Here is a 19,941-nt window from a genome sequence, read left to right on the forward strand (position 1 = left end):
AGGATCACAAATCACAGGAAGGTTAGAGAAAGCTTTTAAACACTACCATACTAACCAAATACATTTTCTTCAATTACTTCATAATACAAAATTTGTTAGACTAACAATCTTTTCTCGTATAGAAAAAGAACAATTAAATAATCAAGATAAGAGTTAATTAAACTGAAGATCGATTAAAAATTGTACAGTTCGAAGTAGTTTTGTTAAGTTAAGTGTACGAAATTGAAGAAAACAGTATACCACCACCATCTAGTACGATGTTTCGAGGGCGACTGAACAGTGAACTTGATTTGCGGAACAGCTGCGGAGAAGGGAGGATCCCGAGAGAAAGAAACACGTGGTGCAATCTTCCGAATGAAGAGGGGACCCGCGACATTTGGACACGAAATGCGTGGTTTCTCTTCTCTTAGCTGGCCAATAGCATTGCCAAGTGAATCGCGAATTGAATTTCGGGTGCGTATTTAACTTTGATGTTAATGTGACTTGCAAACCTGTAACTTCCTTTATCGATGCATCAAACTGTTATTACACTTTATCATGTCACTTTATAATGACATTACGATTTACCGTTGTTAATTAGGAAACGCGTATGTTCTATTTCGAGAAACACGAAAAAGTTTATTTACGATGATTAGACAATTTTGATAGTTGGAGATTCGCTGTGCTTAAACTTTATTTGGAATAATTACTAATTTAGATTTAAAATTGACAAAAATCTCGATTGCATGAGATTAAATCGTACAGATTAAGTTTGAAAGGAAACGAAGTAAAGAAAACGGTTAACACGGTTTTGTGATTCATCAGAAGGCACATTTTCATCGCAAGTTTATCAGCTATTTGGAAGACCTATCTAAAAGAGAAAAACACGTAGGAGCATGGTGGAAAAACAAGATAAACAGAAGCATATGGAAGGGAAGGAGCAACGGGGACTGGGAAAGGGTCAGAGGGCAGTGTCCTGTGGCGAGGGGGCAGAGCCGGACCAGAGAAAAATTTGCATTTCCTGTTCACGATGAATAATGCTGTATGGAGAAATTGTAGTTGCTCGGTCAAATTAATTCAATAATCCTTGAAATTTCAACGAAAAGTCTATTCCTTAGAATTATAGAAATCATATCCTTGACCATCGCAAAACATTTGAGGTGGTTATGTATTCGCGTAATATCTTTATTGTTAACATCGTGGTGTTCTTCGTTTTCTTCTCTCTCTCTCCCCCTCTCGCTCGCTCGCTCTCGTTCTCTTTAAAGATTTTAATTTCTAAAATCCAATACGATCGTAAATTCGTACTGAACTGAGTTCTTCTTCTGTACGCCATGCAAAAAGGAACATTGGCTATTACTATTATACTTGTTCCAAACGAAGAAAGAAAACGAAGGAGATGGAATGTTTATGAGAACAGCTGCTTTTGCCCCCGGACTTGTTGCACTATACACACACTTAAGTAGGAGCCTTTATGATCGCTTGGTGGATCCCTACTTAGGTACATAGAAGCAACACGTGCGTAATGATTTCGGGGTAGTCTCCTATTGTTTGTCTTCTGATTATCGTTTTCTCTTTGAATATTTCTGACGAAATATATCTCTATATATGGGTTAATATTTTAATGATAATATTACAATAATTTGATTATAAAACTAAAATAGTAGTTAGCGTAGCTGTTTAAGATTACCCTTGTGGTATATTTTATAATGTATTGTCTATTTCTTATGACGTAGCAGTTGTATTCGAAGCACAGAGAGAAAGAAATAGGAAAAAGAATTTTCCAAAATGATCCTTTAAGGATACAACTTAATGGATAGAAAAGAGGTATATACAACGATCTTTGAAAGGAATAATGGCGTAACAGCCAACCAGTAGAAATGGAGCATACTTGTCTCTGTATAAAAAACACGTCGAAGCATCTGGAGTTTTGAAAGAGGGACTAGGAGGGGCTTGTGTAAAAACTGTTTATATAGCTTGCATGCGTGGGAGCAAGATTTTGCTGTCCCTCGAGAGAAAACGATTCTACTTTATATTAAAAAGATAATAAGAAATCACGAATACAAAATATTCGAAAATTTATTCAATATAAATATAAAAACAAAGGTATGAAAGTCACAAAGATTTATAAACACATGCATAAGTTGTGAAAGATAAAATACAATGAAGAGGGGTCATGTCGTCTTTCAATATTCTATAGTTATGGTCTTCGTTTTCAGGTACTCGTTCAAAGCCTCTTGACCAAGGTCTTTACCAAAGCCAGACATTTTGAAACCACCAAATGGTGCGGCCACGTCTGTCTTGTTATAAGTATTAACGAAGACTGTTCCAGCTTCTATTTTCTCCGCAAATCTTAGAGCTTTGCTTATGTCTTTTGTCAAAACTCCCGAAGCCAATCCATACTCTGTATTATTCGCCCTGGCGATCATGTCGTCTATGTTCGTGGAGCTAAACTTAGAAATAACCATGATAGGACCAAAAGATTCTTCTTTAGCTATGTACATGTCATCCTTAACATCTATGAAAATTGTTGGCTCGAAGTACCAGCCTGGACGATTTAATTTCTTTCCACCATAAATTAACTTAGCTCCCTCTTCAACTCCACGTTTTACAAACTCTAAAAGTTTGTTTAAATGAGCTTCGTGATTCTGTGGTCCATGAGCTGTGCTTCTGTCTAGCGGATTTCCTATAGAGATTTTTTTACTTTCCTCTATTGTTCTCGTTATAAATTCATCGTAAATTGTTTCTTCCACAAATATTCGACCTATATTTAAAGAAAAGAGAATATTTTAATTTTTGTTAATCGTATTTTTATTAAAAGACTTCTATTTAATTGTCCGATTACTATACCTGCGGCTATGCAATTTTCCCCCTTGTTGAAGAACACACTGTTTAATCCGACTTTGACTGCTTGCTGCAGGTCAGCATCTTCAAAGATAACTAAAGGACTCTTTCCACCTAACTCAAGGGATACCTTCTTTAAGTTACTGTCCGCACAAGACCTCATTATCGTTTGTCCAATCTGTGTAGACCCAGTAAAACCTAATTTCCTAATTAGCGGGTGTTCGCAGATCGCATTTCCAGTCACAGTGCCGTTTCCTGGTACGATATTCACGACTCCGGGTGGGAAACCAGCTCTTACAGTCAGTTCTGCGAATTTTAAGGCTGTCAAAGGTGAAGCTTGAGCTGGTTTCATCACTACGGTATTCCCTGCTGCAAGACAAGCTGCCATCTTCCAGGAGAGCATCATCAATGGATAATTCCATGGAGTAACCAGGCCACAGACACCAATGGGTTCTTTTCTCGTGAAGGTTAAATTACGATTTGGCCTGGCATGAGTTATCGGTATGGTTGAACCTTCGATCTTGTCGCACCATCCGGCGAAATATCTCCAGGTTTCTATGGACATTCCTACATGGGTCTTCAGGGCCAAAGTATACACCGCACCGGAGTCTAAACTTTCTATGGTGGCTAATTCTTCCTTATGATGCTCCATCAAGTCTGCTAATCTGAAGAAAATGTTGATAATTAAGTTAAAATTATCTAGCAATTGAGAAGTAACTAGTAATATTACTACTAAATTAGTTATCGATATATTAAAGAAATTTTTATTGTCAGATATGTACTTAAAAAGAAGCGCTCCACGTTCCCTAGCACTAATTTTGCACCATTCCCCCTCTTCGAAGGCCTTTTTGGCAGCTTTAATTGCTTTGTCCACGTCCTCTACAGAACCACTTTCTACCGAACAGATAACACTCTCGTCATGAGGATTAATCGTGTCTATAGGCTTCCCATGGCCATTTACAAATTCTCCATTAATGAATAGTTGTTTAGGAAATTTCAACGTCATGTTGTTTGCTTGTACTTCCACGGCATCGTATTTAACTTCTTTGAAAGCAGAAATACCTCTAGCTGCTAGAATTACTGTAGTGGCAAACTGGAGAAACACTGGAGCCATGAAGACATCAATGTTTTGCAGGGTTACTTCCAAGTTTTCCTTAACCTCTTCTACTAGTCTTACAACATCCATACTTCCTGCACCTGTAGGAAAAGAAAAGATCACGTATTCAATGTATTCTCGTTTCTCCAATATCGATAAAATCCGTACTCTGGGAGCATATCGATTAAGACTCAAGGTTTAATCATAAAGTCGCAAATGATCATAATCGACTAAATACTGTTCTTTGTTCATTCGATAATAAAACTGCATCCAATACTGCATGTAATAAGTAAATTACTTTATAAAAGCACATATAGTAAGAAATAATTGACACTTGATTTTATAGCATACCACATTTTTCACCACATACCACAAGCAAAGAAATCAGTGTCTCCGTTAACTTCCATCTTTAATATATCCTCCCATATACGCTTCAAAGTCTCCACGGTTTTCTGCTCTTCTTCGGTAAACTCAATGACAGTTTCCTCACTCTTCTGACCGAATTTGTTGGCAAGGATAGTTCTATTTCCAATCTTCATTCGTTCCACATTAACAAAGTGATTATCAACAGCTTTAATTAAAAGTCCGCCCGCGTGGACGATGCCAACTCTGTCATCCACATTTTCTTCGATCTCATGTTCCGGAATCTGACTGCCATCCCACAAAGTAGATCCAAATAGACGAACTTCTTCGCCATTAATAATAGTCCAGGCACCCGGAGTACTATCTAAGCCACGAATGAAGTCATGTACTTCTTTAGCAGACTTAGTCCAGTCTATCTTTTGAAGCTCTTTTTTATTTAACATAGGATCGTAAGTGGCTCCCTCATTCGGCTGAGGAATCATAGGGGCAATTCCTTTGGCTACGAGGTCCACAGCTTCTGCCATAGCCTTAATACCCTCAGGATACATAAAATTATTATACAAAGAGTCTAAAGTATCATTAGGCTCCACCTTGCACGATCGTTGAAGCAAGATTGGTCCAGTATCAAGGCCATCATCAGCCCAGAAGATAGAGAATCCTGCAGTGTCATCTCCTTCTATCAGAGTCCTAAAAAATGCGTAAGAATGTAAATTTATGTATAAGAAAATTGAATTAGAAGAAAGAATTATTGCACGGGAACGTCTGATAATATATCAGTCGCAATCATTACGCATTCACTGAACGAGCAAGTTACAAACAAATACGCATTGTACTCGAATAGCGCTACACGTGAAAACCGAGTCCAACCGGTTCCAAGATACGTGTTCGCTTCGATTTACGCTGCCACTGTCTTATTACACTCTCTTTCTTTCTCTTTATCTTTCTCTGCCCCCCTCCCTCCAGTGATACTACTTTAGGTGAATACAATCACGTAATATGTTATTATGGTTACTTCAACTGACCAACTAATAGCACTAGCTCCCCTGTGCCTTGGTAACAGAGATGGATGGTAGCATATGCTACGGTGGCGAGGATGATTAATGACTTCCATAGGGATGAATTGACTGCAGAATGGAAGCACATTTAAATCGACTTCGATTCCTTTATATAATTGGAGGACTTCTGGCAAAGTTACACCTTTGCTTCTCCAGGACTTGATTTTGAAGACTGGTATATTATCGGACTTCGCTGTTACAGCTGTAAAAATAAACGAAAGGAACGTGTGTTATTATACTGAAAAATTAAGATTTGTAGATTCGAAGATTCGATTTTTTCCTAGTATTTATTACCAAGGGCATCTTCTCGGCTCCCTTTGTCGGGAATGGTGAAGACCCCTGTGATCTGATGACCATTCTGTTTTAGAAGCTTATAGACTTCAGCCGCGAAAGGACTCTGACCAATTATGGCCACTTTAACTTGTGCCATTGCCGTCTAAATACATCAGATATTTTAGTTTTGTTTCAAGTAACGTTTAACGATTTGTATCATTATCGGGACAATTATAGTGAAATATTAAAATAAAAATATCCTAAACAGAAACTGTGAACAAAATTCGATAATTAACATATTATTAATATGTTGTATTGATAAACATAAATATGAATAGATAGAGATAGAAATAAATATATGAGAAATTATTATAATTCTTGCCATTTCACTATATTTCTCAGCATTCGATAAGCAAATCTGCCTTATGTTTTAATTACCGTAATGCAAAATATGAAGCATACCGATTGTAGCAAACGACTAAACACCATATACGTATACCATATACGTACCTATTTGCAAGGCATTTAACGATCTCTTCTAACTTTCACTGTACTTTCAAACGAACTGTAAAGAGAAGATACAGTAAGGAAGCTGTGCAAGGGGAAAGAAAATTGCTGTAAGATGGAAGGAAAAACAAACAAAATCTCGCTCCTAGTTCCATCTACCTTCACAATGTTATTAACGTTAGATTTAATATCATCTACTGTCACCCACCAATATGTTATCCCCAAGTGTCATTCTATTGTCTACCGTTTATGTTTGTATCAGTAGAGTACCAAAGCAGGGTAAACAGTAGTATTTACAAATTTTTATGAATTGCCTTACGGTGTTCACGACGTAGGAGCGTATCGAAAGAAAGTTCTTCAAAAACACCATTAGAAAATCGACGTCTACAGTTGTTTCTTGAGGGGCATTCACTTCACTGGCTGTTCACTTAACAGCCATCAACTGCCGCAGCTATCTGACTGAACTGTGCTAAAACGTAGAACGTTTATATAAGCTGGCTGTATCAGCAACCAGAGTCAAATATTTTTTGTAATCTTTCCTCTTTTTATCTCAATGATTCCGTTATTATTTTGATTCCAATCGATCATATGGGCATTGCGATGTCTCTTGTCACATGGAAAAATCATCTTACCGAATTCTACAATCGGCGGATATTAAATAACAGGGTAATGATTTAGTACTTCAATAATTTGTGTATTGGAAGTCAATGATCATTTAGATAAGAGGTATTCTAATTCTGGTATACATAAGAAGCAAATAATACGATTAAGTAATTATATAATTTATTAATTATTGAAATACATATAAGGATTATTAATAAAATCCGAATATTTTGGCAACGATATTATTCGTTGATGATAAATAAAAAAATGCATAAGAGTGATATGACATTGTTAATCTTGTTACATGACTCTTATTATTGATATGACAATGATATTGACAATGATGCGATAATGATATAATAATGATGTGATAATGTTGTAATTGATACACCGTATAATAATTCTTTAAAAGGGAAAAATGACTAATAATAATACAAAAAAAAATTAGACACTAATGATCTTTTTTTAAAAATTCAAATCGTTTAACATATTTTTGATTAATTAACACGTTTACTAATGCTAATATTTGAAGTTAAAATTATATTTTATCGCGAATAAAAAGACATTCTTAGAATTCAAATCGAATTTATTATTCAATCTTTACGGTTACATTGACATACGCAATGTACTAAATCCGTAAACATATTGCGAATTGACGATTCTTTTAGACCAATTATCGTTAATTGCAAGTTTTAACCAGTTTGAACAAGCTTGAATGAAAGATTCCCCCATATTGATTGGTCATAGGCCACCGATAAGATGTTTACACGACCAGTTTTGTACTGGTTTTAATCGGTTTTAGGTCACGAACTTCTAGATCTTTGGCCGAGATGAAGACAAAAATTATATAAGTCTTTGATTGTAACTTATAATGTTAACAACGTAATTTCAGAAAGGAGTATTAGAAATAATGCCGTTTCTAAAATATTGTACAGTCTTTCATTACATTTTGTACAAGTAATAATTACGAATAAATCGATTATATTATATATTTATATATTTATATATTCTGTTATTTTATTATTTTAATAGAATAACATTACTGAGGCATTCCACTGTTAACCTTTGACGGAAAAAAAAAACAATTCTTTTTACATATTTCTTAAAGTAAAGGGAATAACCCTTGAAATATCTAGAGTTCAATTCTATATTTGAACTTTTAAAATTAACAAAATTACAGCTCTTTGAATGATCATTAACGATATCACGGAATATGTACTGCAGATAGATGGCAACGTTATGATTTCAAGAAAACTTGGATATTGCACGCTGATTATATATTATTTTAGAATGTATTTTGAATAATTTATTCAAGAGGAATATTATATATCTTGAATAATTTATTTAGAAATATAAATATAAAATACCAATGAATTCCTAAATTTATTGGATTTTGAATTTTGATTCCAAAACGAATTCATTTAAAGCCATCAGTTGTTACAATTTTTATATGCTTGAATCTTTGTATCTTTAACGAAATACGTGATATCTCATACCCTTTATGTTAGAATTAAATCAATATAATTATTTTTTTGATTTCTTTTAGCCTACGAAAGTGTAAAAATTTAATAAACAATAATAGTTTAATTTCAAACTGTCGTCACATTTTTGATTTTTGTATGTTTTATTTCATTTTAGTATTTACTATAGTCAAATTCGTCGTAATTTAAAAACATTTTGGTTTCTTTTATTTAAGCAAGCAAGATAACTGAAACCACGGAAGCCTTGAGAACATTTTTTTTTTAAGCAAGTAATCCAGTTTTTATGCTACCACCAATATTAAGTATCTATCTTTAAAACGCTTGAAAATATTACTGAAATATGGATAAATATATGTAAAATGCTGGCAATAAAAGTTATATAATCATGTAACTTTAGTTACATATTTTATCTATAAAAATTATATAGTTTTTCAGAGAAAGAGCCAAAAGAGGCTTAAGAAAACGCATTTTACAGTAGAATACCTTCTTAATTATAAAGAAACTTATACAAATTATTTGAACATTTAATATCGAGGGACTTTGAACTCTGATGCTCCATCCAACACTGTTGTAGGCTTTCTTTTGTTCATAATATTTTGAATTTTCTGCCATTCTCTGTCTAATTCAGCTTTCTCGTTCTTTTCTTTATTATACTTCCTTGTTCTCCTCCCATCAGCCATTTTTACGCCATACTGAAACGCTGCTTTTGGCAAAGCTTCTTTGTTGTTCATATATTCACTGTACTCTTCAGGTGTATCAAAATCCCATCTACCAATAGGACCTTTTTTATTGCCAAGATCCATTTTGGTATAATCTACTTCATCATCCGAATCGTCTATAGCATCTTGCATCTCATCCAAACCTGGATAACATTCTGCATAACCTTCTGGCTCTGCAGCCAATTTATTAAGGAGTGCACCTTTTTTCGGAGCATTACTATCTGAATTGGAAGGTGTAATGGTTGGTAATTGTGGAGTGTTCACTTTATCATCTGTGTCCAAACTGTTGTCTGGCTTATCAAAGTAAGAACCTTTCTTCTTCTCCCTTGGTTGATTTGGATCTTTCTTACCAATTGTTGGGACATAATCACCAATGTCTCCATAGATACTTTCATTTTGTGGTCTTGGAGCAATATCCATATCATTCATATCATCAGGTTTGGACCTTCCATCTTTATTCTTTTTTCCTTTTTTCCCATGACGATTTCCTTGACGAAGGTAAGATAAAATTTGTGCCAGTTTATTTATTACAATGTCATTTGTTGTTAAGGTAGGAGTATTGTCTATGGTAGGTACATCTGCTTTACTCCTAATTAGAGTAGTCGGTATATCCACGTCCGTATTTTCGTCGTCCAGTTCTATTACATAAGCCATGCGACCAGGAGTGAATAGTTCGTTTCTTTCAATCTGTTTGGATTTCATAGTCATAATTGTTCTATAAACATTGCGCCCTATTTTGGTTTTAAATTGCATTTCATCGTCCTTCTTTTCTCCTTCCTTTTTATCCTTTTTATCCTTTGGCTTTACTAACTTTTCCATTTCTTGTTCCTGTCCATGCTCCTTTGCTTCTATTTCACTACGTACCTGTAAAATAGAATATTATTCTTAATATATCTTTATTTTTATAAAACAAATGAAGGTATTTTTATTCTAGACATTTACCTTTTGAAGAAGAGCATAATCTAATCCTTTTACTAAATGAGTGTGTTCCATATCACCACCCAAAAATTTGGATTGTTGAATCATTTGCCTCCTACGTTCAGCTGCATCCATTCCTGATTTTAAATCTGGTGCAACAGCACGATATGCACTAGCACTATTCATTGGATCCTCTGCTTGATAATCTTGGTTTGTGCCGTCCCTACGTTCTCTAGCTCTGTCCCTGTACTTCTCTGCCAATTCTGCCATTTTATCCTCTTCCTGTTTCTTCAATTTGGCATAAAAGCTTTTCTTCTTTCTCCGAAGTTCAGCACGACTACCACCACTGACATTTGGAGTTTGTGCAGTCTTTGCACTGGCATCTCGAGCAGTCCCAGGTATAGAAGCTGGAGTTGAAGAAGGAACAGATGCTCTTGGTGTCATTAACAGTTTCCGAAAATCATCGTTCGTTAAACGAACGGACATTCCCATATCTTCTTCCATTGTTTCTGGCATTTTGATTATTGTACATAAGTTTTCTGAAAGATTGAGGTTAGTTTGTTGACAATAACGAAATTTTTATAAGAAACGAAAACAAAGCGAAGTTTCGAGAGTATAGATTGAAATATGCACCTTACATAAATGTTAATATTTAAACATTCTTTTAAAATTAATATTTATCATAGACTTGTTTGGATAAATATCATTACACAAATATCCATCAACAAATATTGCAGTGGTACTGTCATCTAGCGGAAAGCGGTTTAAGACCTTTTAATTCAAATTCTTCGAATTAGAAAAATCAGATTGAATTTCTAATTCTTATTGATTCTTTCGGGTAATAATACACTATATCAACATTTTTTAATTTTTCAAATTTTATTTTATACCAAAATAATAATAATTTTCCAGAAGTAGGAAAAATTATAAGTACTAATTGCTTTAAATATTAAAAACTTGTTTTACAGTATCTATGCAATCAACATAATGGATTGTAGCCTTTCCTAATGTAGGATTGGCTACATAATGTACAAAACGAGTGATTCCATTGCATGCGGCTCCATATTCTCCATTTTTGTTTATTGCAATCACTGCTCCAGTGAATGTAGGATAGTGTTCAGCAATCCTGCTAATTGCTGTGGTTGCAGCATCATTAGGAGTAGCACCTCGACGCATTTCTTCTACAGCCAAGAAACTAAAGGATATATCTAGTTTAGGAAATTATAAAATATGTGGAAAAAGTTGTTTAATCCACTGAATTATCCTTTTACCTTGGTAAAAAACGCATCATGATGTCTCCCTCACCAGTTGCAGCTGCAGCACCAACATTTTGGTCAGCATATGCACCTGCACCAGTTATGGGAGAATCTCCAATGCGACCAGGAATTTTATTTCTGGCACCATTTGTCGATGTACCAGCTGCTATATGCCCACTTAAATCTATAGCTACAACTCCGATCGTATCGTGGTTTTCTTCATTTACATATGACTCATGTTCTTTTGAATTATTTAACATGGTATCTTGTGAATGATAGGGACCACAGCTCTTTCTTGGGTCTGGAGCTACATTCTAGAAAAATATAGGTTTACATGAAGAATTATTATTTATATTAAAGATAATTTACCTTCCAATAGTTAGGCTGGCAGTTGTTTGCTTTCCAATCTAACCACATTTTCTTTGATTCTTCAGTTTGTAAAGATTCTTCCTTAAATCCCATTTCAACTGCAAATTTTGTTGCCAATTCTCCACCAATTAAAGAATGTTTTGTGTTATGCAGAACTTTGCGAGCGACTGAAATCGCATTTTTAACATTTCTTAATAGTCCTACACCACCTACATCCATGGTCACCCTAAGTAAGTATTTTTTAAGTAAATATTTTAATAAAAAGGAATATGTTGTGTAAAATATGCGTGCAACTGTATCGCAAATGTACCCATCCATAATTAGTGCATCTAAAGTTGTTTCACCAGACTCATCTGGACTGCCCCCATATCCAACAGTTTTCCTGCATCTCTGTTGTTCACATAAACTACAACTTTCTTCTATGGCATCCAAGGCACTTCTACTTTCAGTGTTCAAAATATTCCATGCTATAATGAAACTGTTATTATACTATGATTATTATTTTTATGACGTTAAAAATAATTACCTCGTTGTGCAGCATCTTCATAATTCCAGGTAATAACTACCAAAGGAATATTACCATTAGAAGTAGAAGCTTCTCTACAAAGTATTAAGCAACCACATATAACTAAATAGACAGCTAATATAACCTTCATGTTTGAAATATAATCAAGGAGCTACTGAATAATACAGAGTATTCATGACCTGGATGGATCTTTATCCATAGGCAAAGAGGGGATATATCTCTATGATGGTAGGTTGTATATACTTATAATATTGTTTCAATACAATATTGCTTAGTAATAGGTATATCATAATCTATAGATATTAATAAAGTTAATTAAATCAATTGTAAACATAATAAATGAACTATTTTTATTTCAAATTTATCTAATATGTAATCATATACGATATTTCAGTAAAATAGTAAATGCAACACAAATAGCATTCCATAATACATTTGCATTTACTTAACACGAGTAATCTTATCTGGTTTGTGGAAAAATTTAACAAGATATCGAGTCCAATGAACGTACTATGATAAATTATAAATCTTATCTTATCAACAGTATATTTAGTATAGATAGTTTTGTTTAGTCACAGACAAAGTATAGAATAGATTTATCATCACTTCAAACAAAATGTAATATAAATCTATTACCTTATGAGAATTCGTTTTTCAAATTCTGAAATACCGATTGTACAAAATAAATCATATCAGAGCTTTCATTATGTGATTTACGATTTATAGCGGTGAATTTGGGAATTTGGGAATTAAGGTATATTTAATTCAACCAAAGTTGATAAATAGGTTTTTACAAAGACCCTCTTTTGTTAAATTCTTATGTAAATAAATATGCACGTATATTATATAATATTTTAAAAATTGATGACAATTTGCCGTTAATATTTATTATGCATATAAACATAAATGAGGTATAGAATAAACCATATTTTATGTATTTTCTCGGTTCGGTTTCCAGGAGCACTACACTTTAGCATTTCCTTACCATTTCCGTATCACTCGCAATGTTGCCGACGAAGTGTGTATTCAAAGTATATACAGTATTCTATTTTTAAGATAAAAATAAATTTTCATTTATAAAAAATAACTATATAATTTATAACATAGTAAAGCATATCTAAATTTTGTCAAATTGAACAATAATGCTTGTAAGCAGGATCAAAATAAATAAGAAATGATATAAATTAAGAACTTCATACTGTATTAAAATTAATTTTCAGGCGATTTAAAGAAATTAGAATGTGCTTTTGTTTTTAATGTTTCTTGATATGTCTATTCTTTAATTTATTTTAGCTATTTTTGTAATTATTGGTCTAATTAAATGCCAATGTTTTTTTTATTCATACATTCTAATTTAGTATTTCGTATTTATATTTGATCTATGAACTGCTTTCATGTGATATGTATAAATTCGATGTTATGAAAAATATTAATTTTTTATATACCTAAGAAATTGACAATAATGATCGAAGAATTGATGAATGATTAATTATATAACCTTGAATAAAGATTTTTAATCACATCGTACAATGAATATTACATACCATACATACATATATGCTCATCCATACTATACTGTCATTAAATGCATTTATTTTTGACATACGAGTTTGTCATGCAAATCACGTTGTACATACAAAAATTGTATATTGAATTGTGTGAATTGTATTTGTCACTGTCACTGTCAATTGTAGCGTAATCGACTTTTACATTTCGTTAACGATTTATCAATTGAAATATTCCTATATGGCTTATAAAAATGTATAAAATTTTTATTTACGATATCAGAAATTTTTCTTATTTTTCTTAGTGACTTATCTATATTTTGAATATTATTATTAGAAAAGTGAAGATTCTGCGATATTTTCATAAACCCATTGTGGGTCATAATAGTTACAAAATATCCTGGTGTGGTAACTGGATCTTTTGTGTAATAATTTGCAAATTAGGTATTCGAACTATACTTATTAGAATATAAACGATAGTATATAATTTTAATTTTTCGATAGTAATTTTGAAAATTTTTAAAAGATTTTCTTAAAAACATGTCGTATTTACTCGTTCCTATCAATTTCCATGCGTTTTTCTTCTCTAATAATTAGTATTTTCCAAATAAACAGTTGTTTTAAAACAAGCAAATACATTTTATTTAGTCATGAATAGAATCCTATAAGTACATAGATACGTATATATATATATATGTATGTATAAAGATGAAGTCATAAACATTACTTGCATGCGGTTACTAGTAAGTAGAGAAAAAGATATAAAGAATTGATTACAAATTACATATATACTTTTGTCGTCTAGCGTGAATCGGATGAGTTTCTCACGGGGCCCAAATTCTATAGTTAGAGCGATGCACTGTGGGACCGATGCGCCAAAAAGCAACAAAAAGCAACAAAAAGCAACTAAAAGCAACAAAAAATCATTTTAGAAAAGTTTGATTTTAAAAAGAATTTTTTTTCCAAGCAAATTAGGATTATGGGGCATGATATGTGTTGCGACGGCAATAATAGGTGGAAAACGCGTCTAGCCGTTCCTCTTCAGAATCGACAAATTATAAATCAAGACGGTAGCGAGAAGTAAAACACAACACATCAAGACGGTAGTCAGCAGTCATACAGAAAACACAAGATGGTATTGAGGAGTCAAAAACATAAGACGGTATTTAGAACACGAAGAAACAAGACGAAAACGGCAAAGGCGGAGAAGATACACTCTACACACAAATCATTCATACAACTCATCAAAACGTGTAATAAAGTGTAAATACACCACAAACTGCGCTTTATTACACCACCGAAGTGCTCAGTGTCTCGTAAGTGACGCGACACACTGAGAAGAGCGTGGAGATACAATATCAGCCTACGCCACGTTACATTTTGTGGTACTTCGAGCCGAATTCAGCCTTGGCACTCCACATCCACGCTACAATATGGTACCATTTTTTTTAACATTCATCCATTTTTAACATCACTACACGACTTTGAAAAAGTCGAACTTCAAATTACGTAAAATTATCATCCTGTCAGTGAACTAAACGCCAAGATCTTTTTTTCTTCGGATTTGGCCAGTAATGGCGACATTTATTATCGTTAAATTCCATCTCGTTACGGGAGCACCAATACGCCAACTATACGATAACTATCGATATCCGCCTGCAGGTTGCAAGGATCAGAAGTGGAAGAAACTATCCGGTACACCTTCAGATCATTGGCTAAGAATGAGATATAAAATGAAATAGACCAAGGTGAGAGGCCCGTGGGACAGATTCATTATCACGAGCTGAGAGCGACCGATTAGGTACGAGAAGAACGAAGCAAATAAGGACCACAGTTGCTACTTTATCCATCAAAATACCATGACTCGCGTTGTCAAAAGCGTTTCTCAAATCGAAATATATCGCGTAGACCTGCAAGTTCTGCCGAGTATCGGAGAGAATTTACTCGAGAGAAGAAAGCTTAACTATAGTTGGTGACTATGTCACCACGGTATTTAGAAGCACCATCAGCCGACAGGTCGAGACCTATCGTCATCTGTGAAAACGAGAGCAATTATGCTATTCGTTCATTTCCAAGGGAAAATCGCCGAAGAAAGAGATAAATTAAATATATGGGGATGAAAGTTTTCGGCGTGGATGACGTATGCAAGTGGATGGAGTGGAAAGAATATTTATGTCGGAGTGTAGATTGCGAGCAAAGAGTGAGTCTTGTTAAAGAATGAGTAAAAGAAGAAAATTGAGAGATTGAAATAAGGGCTTGAAGATGCGAGAAAGGACAATGATAAACAGCGTGTATTAGAGTGTGAGAACTTATAATTAGACCTCTTTATGATAAAATTATATTATTATTACAACTAGAGATCTTGTGTTTTTTACTTTTCGTCTTCCTAACCCCATCCCCCTAACACGTGCGATTTAAATGTAAAATTAAACTCTACAAATATAATCCACAGAGGTCTAGATAATACGTATTTACATTTTTTTTAAAATATCGGCGGTATCCCCATCATATGCAAGTGACTTTCTCAGATTCTCAATCTCCAGCGAAACTTGGCTGATATTAACATCCAAAGAGGAAACGTGTTATCTGTCCCTTAGGAAGGGAATTAGATTTCCTCTTGGAATTCACAAATTTTCAGAATACTTTAATGTTAACACATATACTCTCATCGATTGCGGCGACATAGCTTTTTATTCGGATTTAATCTTTATCGAAGTATAAATAATCATAGTAACTATCTGAGAATTTATATTTGCTATGAATCTGTTTTTTCTAAGCTCGGAAGAGAATCGGGAAAAGAATTCGGAATGAGATAGTTTCAATCGCATAATTGAAATATTCGTGTAAGAGATCAATTACTTCGTTGGTAGATAAATGCCTTAAACAGGAGTCGCATTGTCAGTCCACCGAATCAAAATAATCGACAATCGAATTGAAACTGTATTGTTCTGTACTGTACAAGTCACATGTAAATTCATGTTCATTTCTTTGTTATTTCTTTTCTCTGAAGGATAGAAACAAAATTATTTCCCTAATATCATCGTCATTGCTAAGAGCCAGGTGTAACAGAGATCGTCTGGTATTTAAATAGTTGTGAATTTGTCTGAAATCGCAAAGAAAACAGGTATTATAGGATGGCGAAAACTGGTTTTGAGACACCAAAAAGTTGAGAGAACAACAACAACAGAATAACACAAACACAAAATTCATAAAACTATTTTAACTTAACAAAGATAACGCAACGAAAACACACAGAGACCCACTCTAATTTAACTCTCTTTCCAACACCGAGTGACTCATGCTCGTGCCGGTCACAATTAATTTCTAAGGACCCTGCTTTCACCTCCCCGTAGGGACCGCGCAACTTAATTTTGTTACACAAAATAACTTCCATTTGCTTCTAGAAAATATTGATCGGTTTACAATTTGTTTTTGTTGGCAATGGTCGATTCGCGATTTCTTTCCGAAATGGTATCCTACAGTATTAATAATAATATTGAAAATAACAGTCATTACTGTGTGTCCGAGGATCTCTCCTAAGATTAAAATGAGATGCAATATTGTAATAACCCACGTAAAAGGACGAGGTATCAAACGATTATGTTAAAAGATTTTCGATACATCGGAAGCGATGAATAACGATTAACTGGAAACTGGGGGAATGCACACTGCATCTAGAATGAAACTACAGTTAGGGGATGTAACCTTGAGAAAAACATGCTCGATGTTAGCACAGTTATGTTGAACCGAGGTTATCGAGAAGCGTACGGAATTCTTGATGGCTATAAGTACACCTCTTCTTCTCTCACAATTATGTAGGATTGGAGCAAGCGCGGTCCTGAAAGAATGTTAACAGTGTTTGGGACATAAGACGAAAGTGACCTCGTGAAAGAGGATCGATTGTAAAATATATTTATGACAGAGTCGACTGCGAGAAAGAAGCGAAAGTTTACCAATGCATCCTGAGTGTTTCAAGTACCTGGCCTACCGAGGTAGGAAATGCGTAATTGAGAAAGAAAGTCTGAATATGAAAGAAGACAGAGTGTAAGATTAAATAGGAGTACAAGGATGCGAGTAAGTCAGTGTTTTAGAGCCAGTCGTAGAAGTCAGTTTAAAGTCGTCAGTTGTCAGTCTAAAAATTATCAATTGCGAATCGTAGAAGTCAGTCTCAGAAGTCAGTTGTAAGAAAGTTTTCAGAGCGTGGCCAGTCGAGACAAGCGTTGCATAGTTACTATTCTATTATATTAATTCGTTAGTCTATTAATAAATTATTATTTTGTTCTGTTAAACATTGCAATATTATTCTAGTCGATCCCTCCAAGTACGATCCTAAAGTTATTAGTGCTTGCATTTCGGTTCATTGTCAGTCGAACATATTCGGTTCGACGATATATATACGGAGAAGCCTAATTCATCGATTAGGCGTTTAAAATTTCAGGCGTTAGCGATGTTTTCGATAGGATAAAGATATCATACATTTTAACAGACACTGAGGTGTTGATACGTATGCAAATTCGAATATTCCAGTACTTCGAAATTCGAATCGAACTAAAGCTCAAATTTCGAACCGAGCCGAGAACTCGAAACAACTTATAGTAGCGTGAAACGAAATCGGACGGTTCAAACACAGACCGAACAGTTTGAAAGAACAAGCAGTTCGATCGTGTAATGGTTTATCAATCAAGTGTCTTGAATAATTCGGTATCCGATGCACATTCGATGGGTCCGGTTATTCGAACCCATTTACTAATTCGAGTTGTTAGTTCAGTTCCTTTCTTCCAAACTTTCTAACATTACCCTTGCTGTGGCGTGACCTTTGTTCTCAGACCCATGACGTTTTGGTAGTGTAAAGGTAGGAAAGGAGATGGCTGGGTTAAATAATTCTAATTCTCGGTGGCCGATTATATTTTATTCTTTTTCAGTATTCTCTAATCTTTCACGTAAAACTGTCCTCATAAAATTGTCCTTTCGCTGCTCGATCTGCCCCTTTTAAAAGTGGGCAGCTCCTTTATCTATCCACGGATGGCCGCTTCATTTGAGATTCCGGTTATCCTCCTTCGAGTGCTATCCTCGAGTGCTCCTCACTCACGCCGCTCCTCATCGGTAACCGGAGCTCGCTTACTCTTGCAGTAGTAAATAAAATATGTAACTCTGTTTACCCTTTTCTGGAGAGTGGACAGGGCAATAGCACTGACGATCTTGGATCGCAAACCCCTTTTCATACAGATCCGCTAATTTTTTATCTAAACTGTGTGATATATGTACTTTTGTTTTGTCAAATGACAAAATAACTATAAACGCGTCATTTTTCGATTACATTAACTTATAATGATAAATCTAAGTAATTTTCAATTGTTTAAAAGTACTATGCAATAAAAATAGTAAATAAACTTTTATTTTGCAATCAGAGTAAAACATTATTACATATATATCAAAATTTGATAAAGATATTATATTTATACAATGTTATAAATCTTATTTACAACATATTAAATATGTTCATGAGATTTATTTGTGGATTAATATTACGTTGACGTATTCGTAAAAGAGTGTAAAATGATCATTGTATTCAAACTGGTCAATCGTGTCGTTCCTTAAATTTATTTGAACTTCATTCGAAATTGCGATACCATTTATTATTGAATTATAATATTAGTAGTTCATTCTAACGCTAATTTTTAAATAATAATATAACGATATAATGATATATTTGTATATTTGTCAAATGTTTTATCTAGAAAGTTGCGGCATAAAAGTTCATTCGTAACTTTTTAGTAGTAAAAGTAAATTTCTTACATTGCAAATATAATTATTTTCGAAAATCTTGTGAATAAGTGGAAAAGAAATTTGTATTTATTTTATTAATAACTTTGGACACGGAAATTCATTTGTGCAATCAAGACAGATCAGAAATTGAAAAAATTAAAAACCTAATAATATTTTCGGATATTTTTCCGAAAAGTATCAGTGGTCGATAAACACGAAATCTTGCGATATAATGGAGTAGCAGTAGGGTAGAGTAGATCCTTAGCTCCTATCCCATAAAATTTTTGTTTCGGATTTTTAATTGTTTTCCAGATATTAGTGAAAACATTTGATATTATACATAGCAATCTATTTATAAAACATTGCTAACACGATCATCTTCTCTGTAGTGATAGTAATAGTACCAATTATCGAATTGCCGATAACGCATAGTGACATCGAATTCCAATTTCTATAGGATATGTTACTTAAAATCTGCCTGTCTTTTTTTCAAACTATATTACATTTTAATTCCGGTGTCAGAAAAATGTTGAACTTTATTAAATATCTATCGAAAACTATATATAATAAAGAATCGATTTGTCAAGAGGTAAGTACACTTGAATGCGTTAGAAAAAGGAAGAAGGCAATAGCCAAAGGAAGGAAGATAGACAAACCAAAACCAGGTGCTTTTCGAAAATACAG

General features: G+C 33.9%; 2 protein-coding genes across 2 annotated transcripts; both read right to left on the reverse strand.

The window, feature by feature from the left end:
- Positions 1-2,121: 2,121 nt before the first annotated feature.
- On the reverse strand, positions 2,122-6,561 carry LOC108546747 (cytosolic 10-formyltetrahydrofolate dehydrogenase). The gene is made up of 8 exons (XM_017898978.1): positions 6,434-6,561; positions 6,118-6,172; positions 5,629-5,770; positions 5,302-5,536; positions 4,287-4,966; positions 3,603-4,017; positions 2,827-3,485; positions 2,122-2,740 (listed from the first exon to the last, which is right to left on the reverse strand). Exons 3-8 carry the CDS (start codon positions 5,762-5,764, stop codon positions 2,163-2,165), a joined length of 2,703 nt encoding a protein of 900 aa, XP_017754467.1. The 5' UTR covers positions 5,765-5,770; positions 6,118-6,172; positions 6,434-6,561; the 3' UTR covers positions 2,122-2,162.
- A 2,124-nt stretch (positions 6,562-8,685) lies between these two features.
- LOC108546751 (protein Red) lies at positions 8,686-12,133 on the reverse strand. The gene is given in 7 exon segments (XM_017898982.1): positions 8,686-9,781; positions 9,860-10,468; positions 10,802-11,030; positions 11,107-11,405; positions 11,461-11,686; positions 11,771-11,927; positions 11,987-12,133. Coding segments are annotated over 7 exon segments (2,709 nt in total). The 5' UTR covers positions 12,117-12,133; the 3' UTR covers positions 8,686-8,722.
- Between the last annotated feature and the right edge of the window lie 7,808 nt (positions 12,134-19,941).

This window comes from Eufriesea mexicana, unplaced genomic scaffold (assembly GCF_001483705.2).
Source record: "Eufriesea mexicana isolate 0111107269 unplaced genomic scaffold, ASM148370v2 scaffold757, whole genome shotgun sequence".
NCBI classification, from domain to species: domain Eukaryota; kingdom Metazoa; phylum Arthropoda; class Insecta; order Hymenoptera; family Apidae; genus Eufriesea; species Eufriesea mexicana.

Bases quoted from the DNA above. Each gene is read 5' to 3' on its own strand.
- LOC108546747 (XM_017898978.1), bottom strand. From the start codon at position 5,764: ATGGCACAAGTTAAAGTGGCCATAATTGGTCAGAGTCCTTTCGCGGCT. The intron at 5,537-5,628 runs GTAATAAATACT...TTATTTTTACAG, and splicing joins GAGCCGAGAAGATGCCCTTG to CTGTAACAGCGAAGTCCGAT. The intron at 4,018-4,286 runs GTATGTGGTGAA...CTTTTCCTACAG, and splicing joins CACTGATTTCTTTGCTTGTG to GTGCAGGAAGTATGGATGTT.